We start from the raw sequence: 18,103 nt of genomic DNA, 5'->3' as shown, positions 1-18,103 counted from the left end.
TTTCACTCATTTTTATTAAATATGGTTTCCGCAAGTTAAATGATCATTTTCATAACTTTTATATAACTAGAATGATAGCATTAGAGAACAAAATATAACAGCCAGTTTAGGTTTCAACTAAATAAGCAAAGTTTTGATAAATATGCATTTTCCCATGATTAGGGAGCTGGTAGTGTATCATGTCTCAAGAATGTTTTGAATAGCCTTGAAATACAATAATCAGAATACACTTTGTGCATACAAACAAGGACTTTGACTTCAACCCCACATTGCTCTGAATGAAGGCATCATAAATGCAAAAATATAATAAAACAGATCAGGAAGTAAGGTTTTCTCCCTGTAAATGTTTATATAGACATTGCGATGTTGAATGTCTGGAAACGTATCCCTTTGAAGGGGATTAACAAAATTCTCTGGATTTTTTAACTTGAAAACTTTCCATGGAATTTAAAAGGAATTTAAAAAGAATTTATGGGCATAAACCTGGAAACTTGAATGCTGAAAGTTGGCCCTTAACTACTGTCTTTCATTTATCTGAAATTGTGTCACGGGGTAGCAGGTCCAGGAGGGAATCCCAGACATATTTTCCCCATCGACACCCTGCAGCAAATTCTAGGGAATTCCAAGGAGTTTAGAGGCCAAACAGGATTTATACTCCCTCCAGTGAGTTCTGGATTTTTTTTTTTTTTTTTTTTTTTGCATTGTGAGGCTTCCACCTTGCACATCATTGACATGCATGCATCAAAGGGGCACAGTATAAAGTAACAAAGCATGCTGTTACACCTGTGATCAGGAAGTTAGACACACCATATTAGTCTGAAAGTGAAGCATCAGCAGAAGCCGAGTCCTTTGTTCATCTACCACTTATTTGCAAACGAGGCTGCAGTGATTCACCCAGCATTGATCAAACAACATCTAGTTATCTACCCTCTTCAACTCGGATACACAAGAGGCTCATGAAGCCTGAAAAATTCATTTCTATTTTTTTTTTTTAATGTTCCGCTTTGAAGCTCATCAAGTTATCAGATGGTACTTTCAGGGCTGAAAGTGAGGTGTGCCTACCAGACACCTCTCACTGAGCCGCACGCTCTCAACTTTCTCACATTTCTCATTTCCTCTGTGTTTAAGCTCCACCATGATGCATTTTCACAAATGTTCTGAAAACACACCTTGATAGCAAGTCCCTTCCACTTGGACAGTTTCATGGAATTATGAAATCTTTAGAATACAAAAATACTCAACAAAACCTCTTTAAAGAGTAATGTCTCTTTGACTGAACATTCAACATTTTTTCTCCAGCCACCTTCTAATCTGGCAACACTTCAACTAGTTTTCCAACCATGTCTGACCTCTAAAGGAAAAAAAGGTCTTAAAGTTCAACTTTGGCATTCCTAAAATGTGACACAATGGGGATAAATCAGAAGAATGTGTTTCTAGCTAGGTCTGCCCATTGGGAGGTGATAAGCGCCAGATGCCATGCACCCCAGGAGTGATAGGACTTCTCTTGCTAAAGAATGTCACAGACTGAAGTGAAAGCTGGAAAACGCACTAAACTGAGCGCATTTTGAAAAATCTAAACTTCTTGATGCTCATAAATGCAAATTCAAACCACTCTGTGGAACACAGATAAAGCAAAGGTAGGGAAATGAAGTCGGGTGGAGTAAAAATTTGATTCATACCTTGTAAAGCCGACAGGAAAATTCCCCAAAACTGCAGCAGACTGAAGGCCATCACTGGTGCTCTGAATCCCAGAAGCTTCTCCATACCTCTTCCCGCTTATCCAGCTCTCCCCGACTCCTGACAAGTTTGAATATGTGCCAAAAGGCTTCTGGTCTTGCAAGCCCGCTGTCCCAGGATTGCCTCTGTAGTGGTACCCACTTCCCGTGGCAACATTCATGGCAGACGGTATGGTTCCCACCCCATGCAGAGGGCTCATGCCACTCTGCAGACACTGGGACTGGCAGTAACTAGCACCGTCCTGCTTCTCCTGTTTGACCACACCAGGGGTACGGATGTGGATGAAGTCGGGATCCTTCTCCTCCTTGATGACAACACTGGAAAGCATTCCCGGTGGCTGCTGCTGTTGAAGCTGATGTTGCTGTACCAGCTGCTGCTGCTCTGTGCCGTTCAAACCAATACAGTTGGCCCCATTACCCAACAGGGACTTTTCACCACCGCTGCCGCTTTCCTGGAGGATGGTATCCAAATGTGCCACCTCTGAATCCAACTCAAAAGCACTGATTTCTGGCAGAGAGTTCGGAAGGTCCAGGTCTTGCCAGATATCTGCATCATCAATTAGCTGAGCAGTGCTCCCATCCAGACTGCAAGAACCAACACCTGCTTGTCCACCATAATTTCCTAATTCCTTATCCAGAGAGAAAATCCCTTCCTGCTTAATTTGCTGAGGGAACAGGTCAGGCAAAGGGAGGTTCCCCAGGACTGAGGTTTCTGACGTGTTAATGACAGAGGTGGACGTCTGGTCGAGATCAGAAGTACTCTGGTTCAACAAAGGCAAACTGTCCCCATAGCTGAATATATCCTGCTCTTGTTTGTGCATTCTGCTCATTTTACCCTCCTTATCTGATTCAAAAAGGCCTCCAAGTTCCCCCTGGTCTTTGGTTCCCCCTTGTCCATTCGGTGCCACTGTGCTCTGGTTCACAGACCCAGGACTGGGCAGATGCATTGCGGGTTGAAGCAGTAAACCAGATGTGCTGACTGAATCTCTGCCTACTTCAGGTCTGATCCCTGCAAATGTAAGGTTGTCGTTCCGATTACCGTTGTGCTTTGGTCCACCCTGATCCATCTCGTCATTCTGCAAACAAAATTAACAATAAACAGATGAGTCACATAAAATAAATGTGATATTAATGAATGCAATGACATCTGCGGTAGAAAAACTCACTAGAATATTAATAATTTGTCACATTACAGTTCAATAGTGCAAACTACTCTACTGTATGGGTGTTCTTTTATCCATTTTATTTTTGAAAACCAAACAAATACTACAGCACTGCTACTGCTTCAACAATAGAACATGACAGTTAAGAGTAGGAAATGGGTCCACAACCTTTTACGGAGCAGAAATGACTAAAATGTGCATGTCATATATTTGAACGGTGTCCTCTTCTCTGGTTTAAGAGTAAAGACATGCCCAGGCACAAACTTGCTTTTCAAGTAAAACTGCTGACGGTCCCGCTTACAGAGAGCGTGTGTGCAACAGCACGCATCTGTTGGAAGAGATTAACCCACTCAGGGGCCGCTGGGCATTTGCTGAAGGCCTTAGCGAGTGTCTAGCTCTGTTGGCAAACACAGGCAGTCGAGTACAAACTGTTTAAGGTGGCGAATCAAGAAGCAGAAATAGCACAAAGATAAAGGCAAACATTTCTCATTCAATACCATTATAAATTTGCCTGGACGTTTTATGTCCTGAAAATCAGTCTTTCTACGAACGGCGGGAAAGGTAGTGACCATCCATAAATTTACTTGTACCTGTTTAATGTCTATGCCACTTTTTCTTCTTCATATTGTGCACATTTTGAATGTCATTCTGTCTCTCCTTGCCTCTCTGATTCATGACAACTGCATACTAAAGTGTCTGATACTCAGACATTCAGTTTCAATACGTTTGTTGAATATGTAATGTCACTATCAGTTGTAACTAGGGCACAATTTTATCACTCTTTTCTCATTTTCCTCATCATCATGACATCCTCACAACTCTTTGTTAACTTAAGCATTTAGGAGCATTAATGGGAGTGAAAGTCCACCAAAGTGGCCAAATATATTATTATTTGCATGTCAGGTTTTTCCTCAAAAAACATCCAGATAGACATTTGCTATTACTATATTACAAAGATTAATTTTGCAAATTGATATATTGTGCAGTTCTAATAACGACAGACTACCAACTAGCTTAAAACAGATCAGTATGTCTGAAATGATTGGAGTTTGATTGGTTTTGTTTACCCCAATGCAGACAGTTCAGTTCACAGTATGAAGCTACGCTGAGCTGAAACTGTACCACCACTGAGCTAAAAACAGAAATAAATTGTCCGTGACCCAACTTAAATTAAAAAATAACTTTTTCCATATGGAGATTAATCCTTTTTCTCTCGTAAGGTAGACAATGAGAGTAGCCCTTCAGTATATTTTTGTTTGTTTGTTTGTTTTTGTTATTTTAAGAAACAAAATAGAAAGGTTGGCATTTTAGGAAAATAAAAGCTCACAGATAACTATACTTTATACATGCTAAATATATAAATTTAAAAAACAAAGCATTTTCAGAAAAATAAGTAAGTACATTTGGAAAATCAGGTTTAACAAATAAGTAAATAAAAAAAACTGGTTTTAAAGAACTAACGAAAGGGAAAATAGGGAGAATAAATTTTAAAAATAGATTTTTACATTTTAAATTTTTAAATAGCAATACACATAAGTAAACATGGAGATGGCGCTTTTGGAAAATAAAAGTTAGTAAATTTAAAGTTAATAAATATTTAAATCAAAAATAAATTAATAATAATAATAAAAACAGTTTTAAAAACAGTATTTGACGGGGTGGCACAGAAAACCTCTGCTTTAAAAAGTTCGAGGTTTCCTGACTTCCCATACTGTACTTTTCCACCGAGCAGGACAAGCTTTTTATGATTAGTGCAACCTGTTGGCTGTGAAGGAAACTGCACTCGATCATACGCCTGAAGAAGGAGCAAAACAAACATTCAAAGCTGCTGTTATCATTTTTAGTGGGAACTCCATAATAAGACTGATTTAGTTCGCTTTAGTAGCGTGAGGCTCCCCCCACCCCCGCCTCTCTGTTTCTAGCTGTGCCACTCGGTGCTCGGCTGTCAGCGCGCTTGTCACGCACCACCGTGGACGCTCCTCGTCGGCCTACTCGACGGGAACCACAAGGTTTTTACCCGCCCCCCCACTACTGCTGCAAAAGAAAAAACAAGAAAAAAAGTAGTTGCACCTGAAAGTAGTCCTTACCTGTAGTGAGAGAAAACTCCCTCGATTAGGTCATCTCCCGTCAGAGCAAGTTGTTTCAGAAATAAACATGTGGGAAATAACGCAGTGTCCACCGGATCAAGCTGTAGAATAAGCCCCACTTCTTATTGCGCTGATGTTTCGCGCTGAAATAGCAGAAGAGTGAGTAGCGATGTCTCTGTCCGTGTGACAGGAAAACATTCTCTGCGATATTTCTTACTCAAGACCCAACACCGTCGCTGTGCGCCGCTTCTTGGATCCGTCGGCAACTTTTAATGCGCCTCGTCAGCAGCAGGGGGACGTAGAGGGGAGAAAGAGAAATAAAAGTCAGTCGCTCCCGATCTTCAGGATTAATCCATAAAGAATCGACAAAATCTGCGGTGCAATGATCGCCCCTATGCGCCGTGAAAAAGCTGTGAGTACATTAAAGTTATATAATAGAGCCGCGGTGCTGTGGCCCACTCAGCTGCAAACTCAGACAGGGCGATCTGTTAGACAAGCGGCGACAAAGCCACCTAAAACGTTAGCTGCGTTTCCGTTTTGGTGTTTCAAAATAAAGGGCGAGCAAGAACGTCAGCTTCAGACTGTCTCTTAAGCAGTCTGAGGCTGACTGCTTTAGACTGCAGTCAGCTTTAGACAATCGATTGTTTAAAACGATTGAAAAACAATCGTTGTATAATTAACGATTGCAAAATGTATCGTTAATCCCAACTGTCACACATTTAAACCAGAGATCACAGCTGTCTTCACGTGTTTATGTTTGTTGACTCCAGTCATGTCGTGGTTCTTTTACTTTGAAGAAAAAGCGCGCTATCTTGACTCCTATGGAATGCCTGTTGGGGACAGCTTAACCTCTCTGTGAGTTTGGCACTTGGCGGTTAACGCCCCTTTTACCCACTGAAACTCCGTCTGCTGCGGAATCTGTCAGTGTCACCTCTAACCTGCCAGCATTTAGTCTGGGAAGCCGAACCCATGTTCGGTGCTCCTCTACTCGAACCGAGCGTCGTATCTGGGGGTCTAATTAGGGTCACGGTGTCAACTGAGACTGGGGGATTCAGTTGCCTTTGGATGAGGTCATGCAGATACTGTATTTCCTGTTTCTCAATGTTGCCTTTCTCAAGCATATGAAGAAAGCTCAAGTCAGGGAGAAAGTCTAAAATATCAAACTGTTTGTGATTTCGCTGCTGATGCAGGCGTGAAATATTTTTAGTAATTGTGTTTACAGTGATTTTTGGAGATTTCCTGCAGCAACTCAAAATTATAAGCTATAATTGAAGGACAAATCAGTTTATATGGAGCTGATAAAGAAAAAAAGAGACACACAACCAGCAGCCATATTTTGCAAATCTAAAGGCATAGTTACGATTTTTTGAAGAGACTATGTTAAAAAGCTCTAAGCAATTAATATTTTATGTACGGTGTATAGCTTTGTCACAGTCTTCATTTAGATTAAATCCTGTTTAAATGGAAAAGTGAGGCTAGACCAAGAGAGGCCACAGTTCTTTAAAACGATGTCATAGTAATTCATGAAAATGCTATCTAAGTATATTTAAACCGTTACCATGTCTGCACTTGGCGGTTATTTACACAGAAAACAATCAGTGTTTACCCAGGTAATGCTGGAGGCTGTGCAACAGCCTTTATATTCCTGTGTGGAACAGCAGCATAAAGCAGAACTTGTTAGATATTTCCAATCAAAGTAATTGTCTGATTTAAAAGTAAAATGATGTAAAACAAAATATACACATAATTTAAGTGAACACTAGGCAGCTACTCTGACTCTGATACATATCCTGATCTCAGTACGTTTCAAATAGGAAGATCAAGTCTTCATTTCCCATATAACCAACAACTGTTTTCTGTGTAAGTAACTACACAATGCAAACATGACAATGCTGTAGTCTCAAACTGCTTTCCTCAGAAAGTGCTCCTGGCCTGTGCCCCTGAGGGCCAGTGCTGCAAATTCAATCAGCATTTCTGGTGAATTTCAGACCCAACATATGAATGACCTCAATATGCAGCCAAAATTCAACAGAATCCTGCTAATCACCAAATGACTTGTTTGAGGTGTGTGGAGGCAGGTGGACATCTGAAGGTTTCAGCAACTGAACTGAAGTTAGAGTCCCCAACGTTCAAAGGTTATATTTAAAGTCGCTTCTTCATAATTGACAGTGGAGTTGGTTTATTTGAAAATGGTAGAAGTGCACTTTGGTCTTTGCCTGTTCCAGACAAGCTCCTGCCTTATGGCATAGCTAATCTGGATTTATGCAAAATTATGATACCAATAAAGCAATCAACTACAGTAAGATATCAACTGCTTATCCACCTATCGCTTTGTGACAAACATTTTCGAAGCTTAATCATCTCTTCTGCATTTCTAAACACAGGTAGTGTTTGTAAAGAACTTTGAAACCTCTGGACTGAAATCCTTTCTTAATGCACCAGATGACCTTTCAGTTTGTGCTCAAAGTTGTGAATTAGTTATTAAACTTACTTTCCTGTAACCTATTAGTGAATCTTAAGTTTGTTTTTTTTTTGTTTTGTTTTTTGCTGGAGTCTATAGTGCAGGGTCAAAGGGGATACCAGCAAGCTCCATTCTGGAAACCTGAAGCCCCTTCTCTACAGCTACTCAGGGAAACTCCCTACACAGATAACCAGCTGACAGATATTGTTTCTTACTGAAGGCATCTTCTTTGAAAACATATAAATTACTTGGCTAAGACAGGTAAGGGAGCCACTCCACAATATTGGTAATATATACCAATCCACAGTATATATTACTGTTGCTTATTTTCCAATCAGAGATATTGTATTGCTGGCATTGTTATGAAAACAGTTTTTAGAAAGTTATCAGTGAGTTTTGATTTGTCTTATATACAATGGCTTGCAAAATTATTCATACCTTTAAACGTTTTGACATTCTGTTAAATTACAACCACAAATTGTAATAGTTTAACACAAAGTAAAACACAGCTGTCAAGTGGGATGAAAATATATACGGTTCCTTGAATATTTATGAAAGAAAAAAAGTGAAACATGTGACATGCCTGTGTATTTATGCTCCTCTATCCCTAAATAAAATCCAATGCCATAGTAACTGGCCTTTAATTCATTTATTTATATTGCACTAATTCACAACAAAAGTCATCTCAAGGTACTTTACAAAAACATCTAATTTGTATACAGAAACACATTCAATTCAATTCAGTCACACAGATTCAAAGTCAATGACATGCATCACTCTTAGATTGAAGTTTTTAAACAATGTAGTCAAGTTCAATTTATTGTTCAAATTGATAAAACTGTCCATCTAAGGGAACTCAGTTCTGAACATGCATGTAGGGAGTGGGCAGCCTTTGAGACGTTAACTTTGCTGTAATACTTCATATTGAGATGCATGTAGTGAGAGTGGAGAGGAAATCTCCCCTTTAATAGAGAGAAGCAAACCTGGATCAGTGTCTGACCAGACAGTACAAACACAAACAGAAGCCTTCAGAAGTCACCTGGCCAGTAATCACAGTCTGCAAGTATGGAAAAACTTGTTTGGTTAAAAAAACTAACATTCTTCTCACCCTGCACACACTGTTACAATGAAACATGGCAGTGGCAGAATCATGCTGTGGGATTTTTTTCTTCAGCAAAAACTGAGAATCAGGTTGAAGTTGAGATGTTGAATGGAACCATGTAGAGATTGATACTATAGCAAAAGTTGGAGTGTGATAAGAGTTAAGACCAATGAAATAGTTTAGATGAGGGGTGTCAAACTCATTTTCATTTTAGGACATATCAAGGTTAAGAATGTCCTCAAAAAGCTGGTTGTGACAGAATGTATTGATAAAACCTATTAACAAACCATTAAAATAAGAATAGCTGTCTCTCCATTTGATAAGTACTTGTTAAAGTTAATTATTACTGAAGATCCTTTCATATCTTGGCAGTATTCAGATTAAAACTGCTTTGCTTTGATTTGATTGATATGCTAAAATATTCTTTAAGCATATTGAAGGTCCTAATTATGTGTCCCATTAGAGTCTAAATGGCCACATATAAAGCTGCGGCGGGCCGGATATGGCCGCTGGGCCTTGAGTTTCACACATGGTTTAGATCAAAACATATTTATTGGCTAGTTAAAAACCAAACTTAAATCCATTGAAGAATTTGTGGAACTAGGTATTGTTTACTCTTCAACTTGGAATTTTGCACTACTATGGTTTGGGGTTATTAAATGTGATTCCACCAAAATACATTAGAGTTAATGATTCTACGGTGACAAAAGTTTAGAAAAAGTTGAGAAAATGTAATACTATTGCTAAGGACTGTTAGTGAAAAATAATTTTACCATCTTCTTTCCTTTTAACTCGATGAAAGTTTCAAGTTTTAATGAGTCATCCGCAGCTTCCTGTATCCCTGACAAAGATGCCTCTTCTCTTAGCCATTCTGTAGAAGGTCCTTTATTCCTGAAGACAATCCATGGATGTAAGAAATTAAATATGTAAATTATATCTGTTCAGTTTGAAGGAGTGATTGGAGGGAAAGTGAATAGTCCAGTCTGTGCAGACAACCAAAATAAACGGATGAGTTGACTGGCACCAACAGCCAGGAGCAGAAAGGTAAAGAAGCAGGCGGGAGGAGGGGGTGGCAGGGGTCTGCAGGTATGGTCCTCCATCCAAGTCATCTGATTAGAAGGAACAAAATGTGTCCTGGGCATGCAGATGTCTCATTAAATGCCAATGGAGCTGGAGAGAGAGAGGAGCTCCCAAGGGCTTGAGAAAACCATGCTGTTCTCAAAACATCACAGAGAACACTGTGAGTTTTTAATGCCCGGTAACAATGGGCGATCCTATTTACCAATAAAATACTGAAAACACTGGACATGCCGTGCTCCATGTGCATGTGTGTGCAACTGTAAATTCATGGGGAATTATGCTGATTTGGTTTTATAACACAGCTTGCTTCTGAATGCTCAGCAGAACTCAATAGGTTGAACGTGATCCTATGAAGACGGATCGTTGTGAATATTTACATACAACCGTTGGGTGTGCTGGCACCAAATCAATGTTGAAACTTTGAACATTTGGTCTAAAATGTTCTTCTTTTAGGAAAAGTACATAAAAGTCTCAACACATAACAAAAGTTTATGGTTATGGGGCTGTAGGTCAGTGGCATTGTATGCTTAGGTTTGACAATATTAATCACAAAAGAATTATAAAAGAGAAGAAGCACTGAGTTGTTGAAAAAGGTGCAAGACTTTGAAACAGCCCAAACTGCAACGCAAAAGCAGTTTGGGCTATACAAGGTTATTCTCTAACCTTGTATTTTTCCCAAGGTTAGAGAATATTGCAGGTGAATGAGGCAGAGACTCCACATAAAGTTAAGAAAGTAAATATAACAACATGCAAAACAACATTACTTGCATGTGCCCAGAGCAGCTGGTTGTGTTTGTGGAAGTGGCTCTAGGACCTGTTGATGCTTCAATGCAGTAACCAGATATTTATGGAGGAGGTGGATAGGAGCGGCAGCTGTGACTCGAGCCTCACACACCTGACACGCAGTTGTCTGTAACCAGGCACAAACAGGAAGGAGAAGAAAAAGCAAGACTTGCTACAAAGCAGTGTCCTTCCCAGCACTACCCCATCCACCACTGGTTCCACCTGAGGCAAGAAAGTGAGCATCAGGTTGTAGGAAATAGAAATCTTGAATCTGCTTGAAGCCTGTGATGTATTTTCTGTTGACTCAAAGGCCTAAATGCTAGACAGGAGATCATATTTGGGTGGAAAAGAGAACTGGCATAGATGATTAGAGTGGGAATGCATCTATTGAATGATATTCAATGAATGATTAGGAACTGTGGTTAAACTTTGACTGAGTTTCAAAATGTCATATCAAAGAAGTGACATTAGGTGTTGGAGACAAGAATGAAACTACTTGGATATCTCAAGGTAACCCATAGGCTTGCTTCCATACAGCTTACAAACATGTTTTTATAAAAGAAGTAACCAAATATTTTTATAGAAATTTTGAGAATTTGGCTCATACCACAAGAAAGAAAGAAATGGAAAAAAAAAAACAAACAAACCTGGAGACATTCTTAAATATATCCATACTCAATCTTTGAGTCCAAGAAGCTGGGTTTAGGTATGCAACTGTTTTCAGAGCTGATATTTGAGCCTGACCAAAGTGACCTGGACATTTATCTGTAGGTGAAAAATTAGAATATAAGCTTCTAATGGCCCATTAGAAGCTCTAGTCTTTAGAGGTGAGTGATGACTAAATGGAGAAACTATAGAACACTAGGGAACCTTTCAGGAGTAGCTGGCCCAGCAGAATTACTCCAAGAGCAAAATAAAGACTCTTCCTGGAATTCACAAAAGAACCCAATACGACATCTAAAGCACTGCAGGCCATCTAGTGTCCATGATTCAACAGTCAATAGCAAGTTGAGGATCCATGAAAGAGTTCCAAGGTGACAGCTCTTTTGAAGGAATGCCAGGGGAAAATATTCTGTTAAATACTGGTTAAAAAAAGTGGACATATTAGGAAAGCGAGTGTCCATTACATACATAAATCTAACAAAACATTATAGAAAAAAGAACAGAAAAAACGATGAACACTTGCTGTGCAGCATGGTGGTGTTAGAGCTGTAACATGGTGTGGTGTGACCTTAAACTAGCTGCACATGCTTGGATACCTGTAATATGGCCAAATAAGACAATTCTAAAAAGTGTCTGCCAAAATTCCTCAACTATGATGTAAATGACTATTTACCAGGTATCTCAAACACTTGATGGCAGGTGTTTCTGCCAGCCATGGTTGGATTTGTCCAACTAGGTTTTTAAGATTCCCATGTAAAAATAGAAAATATTGGGATGTACTTTAGTGTCTATTTTGTCTTAAATGGATTTAAGCCAGTAGATTGTTTGGACCACTCGAGACCACAAAGATTGTTTTTCTACGTCCCACTGATACCAGAGTTCCTCCTTTTCATTTAGTTTTGTTTGCAAGTTGTCAAGCTCATAAACCACAAAGATGCAGCTGAGAGTTTGTAACTGGACACAGTGACAGAACTTCATTTTACAAGAGATAGAACCAAAATGAACCATGCTGCTTGGTAAGGCTGGATAAGGATGGGTAAAGAACAAAATGTGAATACTGTTTGGATGATTCCTTTCAGGACATGGAGTAAAGAACAAGCAAGGACCTGGTACTGATTTATTTGGTCTTAGGGATTCTGCTGCAGGAAACCTGAGGATAGACATTGCTTCCCAGATACCTTGAGGCTAAATCAGACTGGCATTTTAAAGGGACCCTCAGGATCTGTGTTGTTTTCTTGGAACTTTTGTCATTTTTACAGAGCAGTCTGCTGCTCTGCTAGCAGGACTGTTTCCACTGAAAACATTGATATGATATCAAAATAAATTCTATCTGAAGTTACAAATGATTAGCAAAGGTTTAGTAAGGATCTTCATCAACAATATCAACAGTAAATCCTTCATACTTTTCCCCAAAAGCCCTTCACCGACATTCATTCAGGTCTTATTTAACACAGTAATGTTGGACAGGAAGGGCAGCGAGGAAGGAAGAATTTCTTTTAAGACGGAAGAACCAAAAGGAAACAATGAGTGCTTAAAGTTGACCAGGTAGTTCAAACTTAAAGAGTTATCGTGACTGTGAGAGGGGAAACTCTTCTCAACATGGGTTTGGAAACTATGGAGAGAGATTTTTTCTTTAAAATTAAATAAATAAATATTGTTATTGATAAGTATTTCATAAGTACTCCATCAAATAAGTAAATGTGCCCATGAAATAAAACAAAATAAAAACTTAAAAGAATATTTCTAATGGAGAACTTATTTTGTCATTCATCGTTTTATGTATTTATTTATATTCAATTTTTTTAATTTATTTTATTTTTGATTTATTCCATAATGGTGTTTTATTTTGTGACACTTTTATTTTTGCCAGACAGACCACAAACCAGTGATTTTTTTTTTTTTTTTGTGTGAGGTTTTTGTTTGCATCAAAAAGCGCAAAGGCAGCAGCAGTCAGAGATTCTTTTGAAAACATTTCCTCTTTTACATGGCATTGTGTAACGTAAAGTGATTACAAAAGTCTTAAGCGTGCTAGCATGCAGTCACGCTACAACTGCAAACTTTAATAAACTTAATGCAGTTTTATTTGATTGTCCAACTGAAGGAAAAGGAAAATGATTACTGGTTGGCAAAGGTTTCACAAATAAAAATCTAAAAAAAATGCTGGGTGCATTTATGTTCAGTACCCCTGATTGAATATTTTGTAGAACACCTGCAACTAAAGCTGCAAGTCATTTGAGGTACATCTCTACTAGCTTTGCACATTTACAAACTAAAATGTTTGTACATTTTAATTTTAAGAAAGGAGGCTCAGTAAGCTGGAGTGAAGTGTGTCTGTGAATGGAAGTCTTACAGACCTACTCTTGCATTTAGGTCTGGGCTTTGACTAGGCAACTAATTTCACAACAAATTTCATATCAAAACATTTTATAAGACAAACAGATTAAACTTGTATTCTAAAATATGTAATCAGTCACATCTATCCATGTTTCCACAGAATGGAAACATTCTCAAAAAAGTCTAAAGTTAGACTTTTTTGACGTTTGATTTTTCTTGCGTGTTTAATATAGATAATGTAAACAATGGAAGGAAGTCTATTTAAAATATAGGAAATCTATTTTCAGCAATGTAATGCTGCTGAAAGTGGTTCAGCAAATCTGCTGGAGTTGAGTTTTGATGTCAGGAACATGTTCTTTGTCTTAGGGATTTTTTTAATCAGGCGTAATTGTTGCATTGTGTATATGTATGCTATATTTAGTTAGCTAGACATAATCACCAAAGCTTAAAGCTACAGTAAATAACTTTTATAAAAATACTTCTTGACATATTTGTTGAAACTGTCACTATGTAATGACATTTTAGTATGAGACAGATGATACATGGAAAAAAAATTGAGCTCCTCTGGCTTCTCCCAGTTCTACCGGTACCAGCTAGAAACAACCAATCAGAGCCATGAGGAGGATCTTTGCACTGTTAATTAGGCCCGTGTGTTAATTTGACCCCTCCTGCCATCGCTCTCTGCTGTCATACAGATTCTTCCAGTCAACCAGGCCTGAAGTGAATACTAAGGCTGGTTAGCGCGGCCATAGATCATGGTGGATAAATGGTTATCTTGTAACGGTGAGTTGCTTCTCCGCCATGACTTTGATTGTCATCGCTAAGATGCTCTTCCTGGTTCTGACTGGTTGTTTCTGACCAGGGGAGGTGTGTTTCTTCTTCAGATACCAATAGCAGCATAGGGAGGAGGTGGTGGAGCTTGAGCTTTTCACAGATTATCTATCTCATATTATACTGTCACGACATCAAAAATATGAAAAAGACCATATTTTTTAATAAAAGACACGTACCACAGCTTTAATGTAAGATTTGAATTACCAAGAGATTTGATAGATGGCAAACATATTCAGTTTATGTTTAATTTTTACAAACCTGTAACTGGAACAGATTTTATGGAGTCTGTGTGTGGCTTTGGTGTATATGTGATTTATTCATGAACAGCAGGGATGGTGGTTCATGGCAAAGGCCTCCAGTGAGATTGTAATCACATGTTACAAATCTCACAGGAGTGAATGTTTTTAACGTTGCTACATGAGCTGCAAAGCTTAACTTAACATTAATCACAATAATGGTGTCAATAGGTTTATTGAGACATCAAAGCAAGGCTTCACTTTGCAAATGCAAAATTTAGTAGGTTTTTCACTATTATGTTTTACACAGTGCAACTGTGAGAAAGTGGGAGGAAATTTGTGTGGAAAATTCATTGACTGGAGCCATCCAAAAGCATTAATTCACTTGAACTTTTTCATATTTTGAATGTAAAAACCACAAATTTAATTTAATTTACTGGCAAGCACAAAGTAACAGATAACTGTAAAGAGGTCAGATAGAGTTAAGCATGTTTCAAAATGTTTAGTAAGGTGAAAAGCGAAAAGAGTAGCATCTATTCAACACATGTTACAATTTTATTCCAATTTTATATATATATATATATATATATATATATATATATATATATATATATATATATATATATATATATATATATATATATATATATATATATATTAGGATAATTCATGTTTTTACTTTATTGCCATTATAAGGCCTACTGTTCAGTGAAGTCCTCAGAAGTTTGTAAGAGAACATTAGTCAACAAACAGAATCATGAAGAAACACAGCAGATAGATCAGGGAGATCAAGAAATTTATAGCAGGATTAAGTTACAAAGCAATATCCTAACCATTGAAAATCACAGAGCAATTTCCTTTTCACTTAACACTGGAACAGAGTTTTACTTCCCAGAAGGACAAAATTCAAACAGAGCTACAATGGAAAGGTTTGAATTTCTTAAAATCCATGTGTTAAAATGGCCAAAGTCAAAGTCCAGACAGAGACCCAATTAATAATCTGAGGAAAACTAAATTTGTTTTCACATTCAATCTGACTGATGTCGAGATATTTCTCAATTATAAATGGGCATATATTTAAGAACCTGGATGTGTAACTGTAGTGGACATACACCAAAAGACTTGGCAGCTGTTCATGCAATTAAAGGTTGTTCTAATAAATATTTACATAGACATAATTATTTTTCAACAATATGTGGTGTTGATGTGGATCCCAAAAGAAACATCAAAGTTTTATAGTTAAATGTAGCAAAATATAAAAAGCTTAAGGAGCTTTGGTAATTTGGTAATTTCAGTCATATCTACTTTGTGAATGAAATACAACTTCCCTCTTCTCTCTGTCCCTTTTCTGTCTGGTTATTGTCAATTAAATCCACTAGTTCAAAAAGAATATTTAAAAAAAGGAAAAATATTTGTGCACAAATTTGCATACTTATTTGAGTGAATGCAAAAGTGCTGTCAAAATAATCCAAAATGAATATTTACAACTTTTACTTGTAAACATATTTATGGTTGCCATTCGAAACCTGTTCAGTTTATTGTCTGAAGGGGAAGATAAAGAAAGAAGCTTCCTGATGGAGGATATGACTAAATATTAAAAATGATGCAACATTGCATAATTACCCACAACGTCTTGTGTAAGGCTGTTTGATTAGTTCTATTTTAATCTGCTTGTTTTGTTTTCAGCAATGTTAATCCTTTGTTTTTTTGTTTTTTTTTCATTGGGTTTATAAATATGCAAAATTATTTCATCTGACCTGAAGTCATGCATGTTTGTTGAACTCTTTAAATCCTCAAGTGTTTAAAAAGATTCAGTTTAGCACAGTGCAATCATTTATTTTCCGCCCCCTCACACGAAAATGATTTTTAAGATGAGTTGCACATAGAGAAGGTTTTGATGTCTTACTTGACTATAACAAAATAAACTAAACTGTAACAAATGTTTCTGTCTTGTGTGCTCTCTTTATTTTATACACTCCCATTTCCTTTGTAGCAAAAATGTCAAAGTGCAAATCTCCACACTGAGCACAAATTTTCTTAATGAGTTAAAAAAAAATCTAAGCAAAACAGATTTTGTTCTCTAATTTAGATCAGTTTTGCGTACAGAAAGGAATGAGCCAAGCAGTTAAGTGAACTGAACAGACTGACCTTTGGATTGAACAGCTGACAAGGCAATATGATCTATTAGCTGCAAGACAAGGCTTTAGAATAAATCAGCCTTTCAAAAAGCAATTAGCTGACTACAAAGTAGCTGCATAACATACAGGCTTACTACCCAGGGGTTTTCGTTTTCACTTTTCCAAATTTAGAGAAGAAATTATGACATTATTTCCTCTCATTTTGACTCTTTCATGCAAGAGAACTAATACATTTTCCAAATAATTCTTTTTATGTATGTATAGCATGTAGTCAGTACACAGTGAATTCAAATGACTTTGGCTAAAGGGTATTCAGACTAAGTCAGGCAACTGAAGGATGGACAGATAAGCAGAGCCTGACAATGAAAAGTCAATAGAAAAGATGCAGATCCGGGACTGGTCTTCGTTCATCACGAAGACAAACAGGACAAACCAACCATGCACATACACACACACACGCACGCACGCACGCACGCACGCACGCACACACACACACACACACACACACACACACAGTCACATCTGAGCGTAATTTAGAAAGTACAATTCACCTAAACTCCATGAAAATGGAATTACAAAGTACATAGAAATAATTTTCTTGTGCATTGTTTTCAATCAATAACACAAACACTCTGAAAAATACTTTATGTTCTAATCCAATGTAAAAGAGGAGTTAAACGCCTGAAGAAAAAAATTGTAGTCATTTGAGTGCTGACGCACGGTCCTGGAGTGACAGTTAAATACATTAGGCATGTAGAAATTTCTGAGATGATATTCAACCTCATGACAGTTTTAGATTTCTGTGTTCATCAGATCTTTTTGTAAACAAACAACTTAAACTGAACCTCTACTTTTCGCTGTCTGCCCAGCTGTTGTATCCGGTGCAACCTGAGAATAGGTCTGTTTACATTGTCTTTGAGCAAGTGACAAATTTCACTGGTGCTGAAACCTTTTATCAGACGCATTGCACTGCCAGAGCAGCCGACAGTTCAAAGGAGCAGAGACACAGCATCTTTGACAGGAAGAGGAATAGGTTTCACTTTCGGCGTGCCCTGCACCTCATGGCTGAGTGAGACCAGGCACAGTTTATTGTGGTAGTTATAAATCTATCACTGTTGGCAGAAATGTTGAAGACAAAAACCAGCTTTTTGAATATTACATTTTTTCCCAGATCTGACACAAGACTTTATGTACTTCACTCACAGGTGGAAGAAATTAGGGCATACCACCAAGCAATTATGTATGCAAAACTGCTACATATCTGATTGAGTCTTGTATAATTACGGTTCCATAATAAACATCCGCAGAGGGAAAACAGTCAGCTGCCTCCAATGCAGAGACAGTTGAGACAGTTAGACAGGGACTGTTACGGGTGTTTCCCCAAAGGATGTGCTTGTGGTAAAGTCAGTGCGACAAGTCAGCTCTTTGGGAAGCCTTCTCTGCTAATTTAATCAAATATAAGTCCCAAGATAAAATACATTTAAAG

The 18,103-nt window shown here is 37.9% G+C and overlaps 1 protein-coding gene across 2 annotated transcripts in view; it reads right to left on the bottom strand.

The window, feature by feature from the left end:
- Positions 1-5,497, bottom strand: part of LOC106919273 (glucocorticoid receptor-like) — a 63,133-nt gene extending 57,636 nt beyond the window's left edge. Inside the window, exons 1-2 of one of the 2 annotated variants that reach the window (XM_014989506.2) lie at positions 4,987-5,497; positions 1,680-2,812 (exon numbers count right to left, since the gene is read on the bottom strand). In XM_014989506.2, the coding sequence (XP_014844992.2) occupies positions 1,680-2,803 (1,124 nt within the window). In that variant the 5' untranslated portion in view covers positions 2,804-2,812; positions 4,987-5,497. The remainder of the gene's footprint in view (positions 1-1,679; positions 2,813-4,986) is intronic. The other variant, XM_014989507.2, reaches the window with a different exon arrangement.
- Positions 5,498-18,103: the final 12,606 nt, after the last annotated feature.

The sequence above is a fragment of the Poecilia mexicana genome, unplaced genomic scaffold (genome assembly GCF_051168715.1).
Source record: "Poecilia mexicana isolate PSO_F unplaced genomic scaffold, ASM5116871v1 scaffold_14, whole genome shotgun sequence".
In the NCBI taxonomy this organism is placed as follows: Eukaryota; Metazoa; Chordata; class Actinopteri; order Cyprinodontiformes; family Poeciliidae; genus Poecilia; species Poecilia mexicana.
The sequence above is the reverse complement of the archived record's forward strand: the minus strand, read 5'-3'. Positions and strand labels throughout refer to the sequence as shown.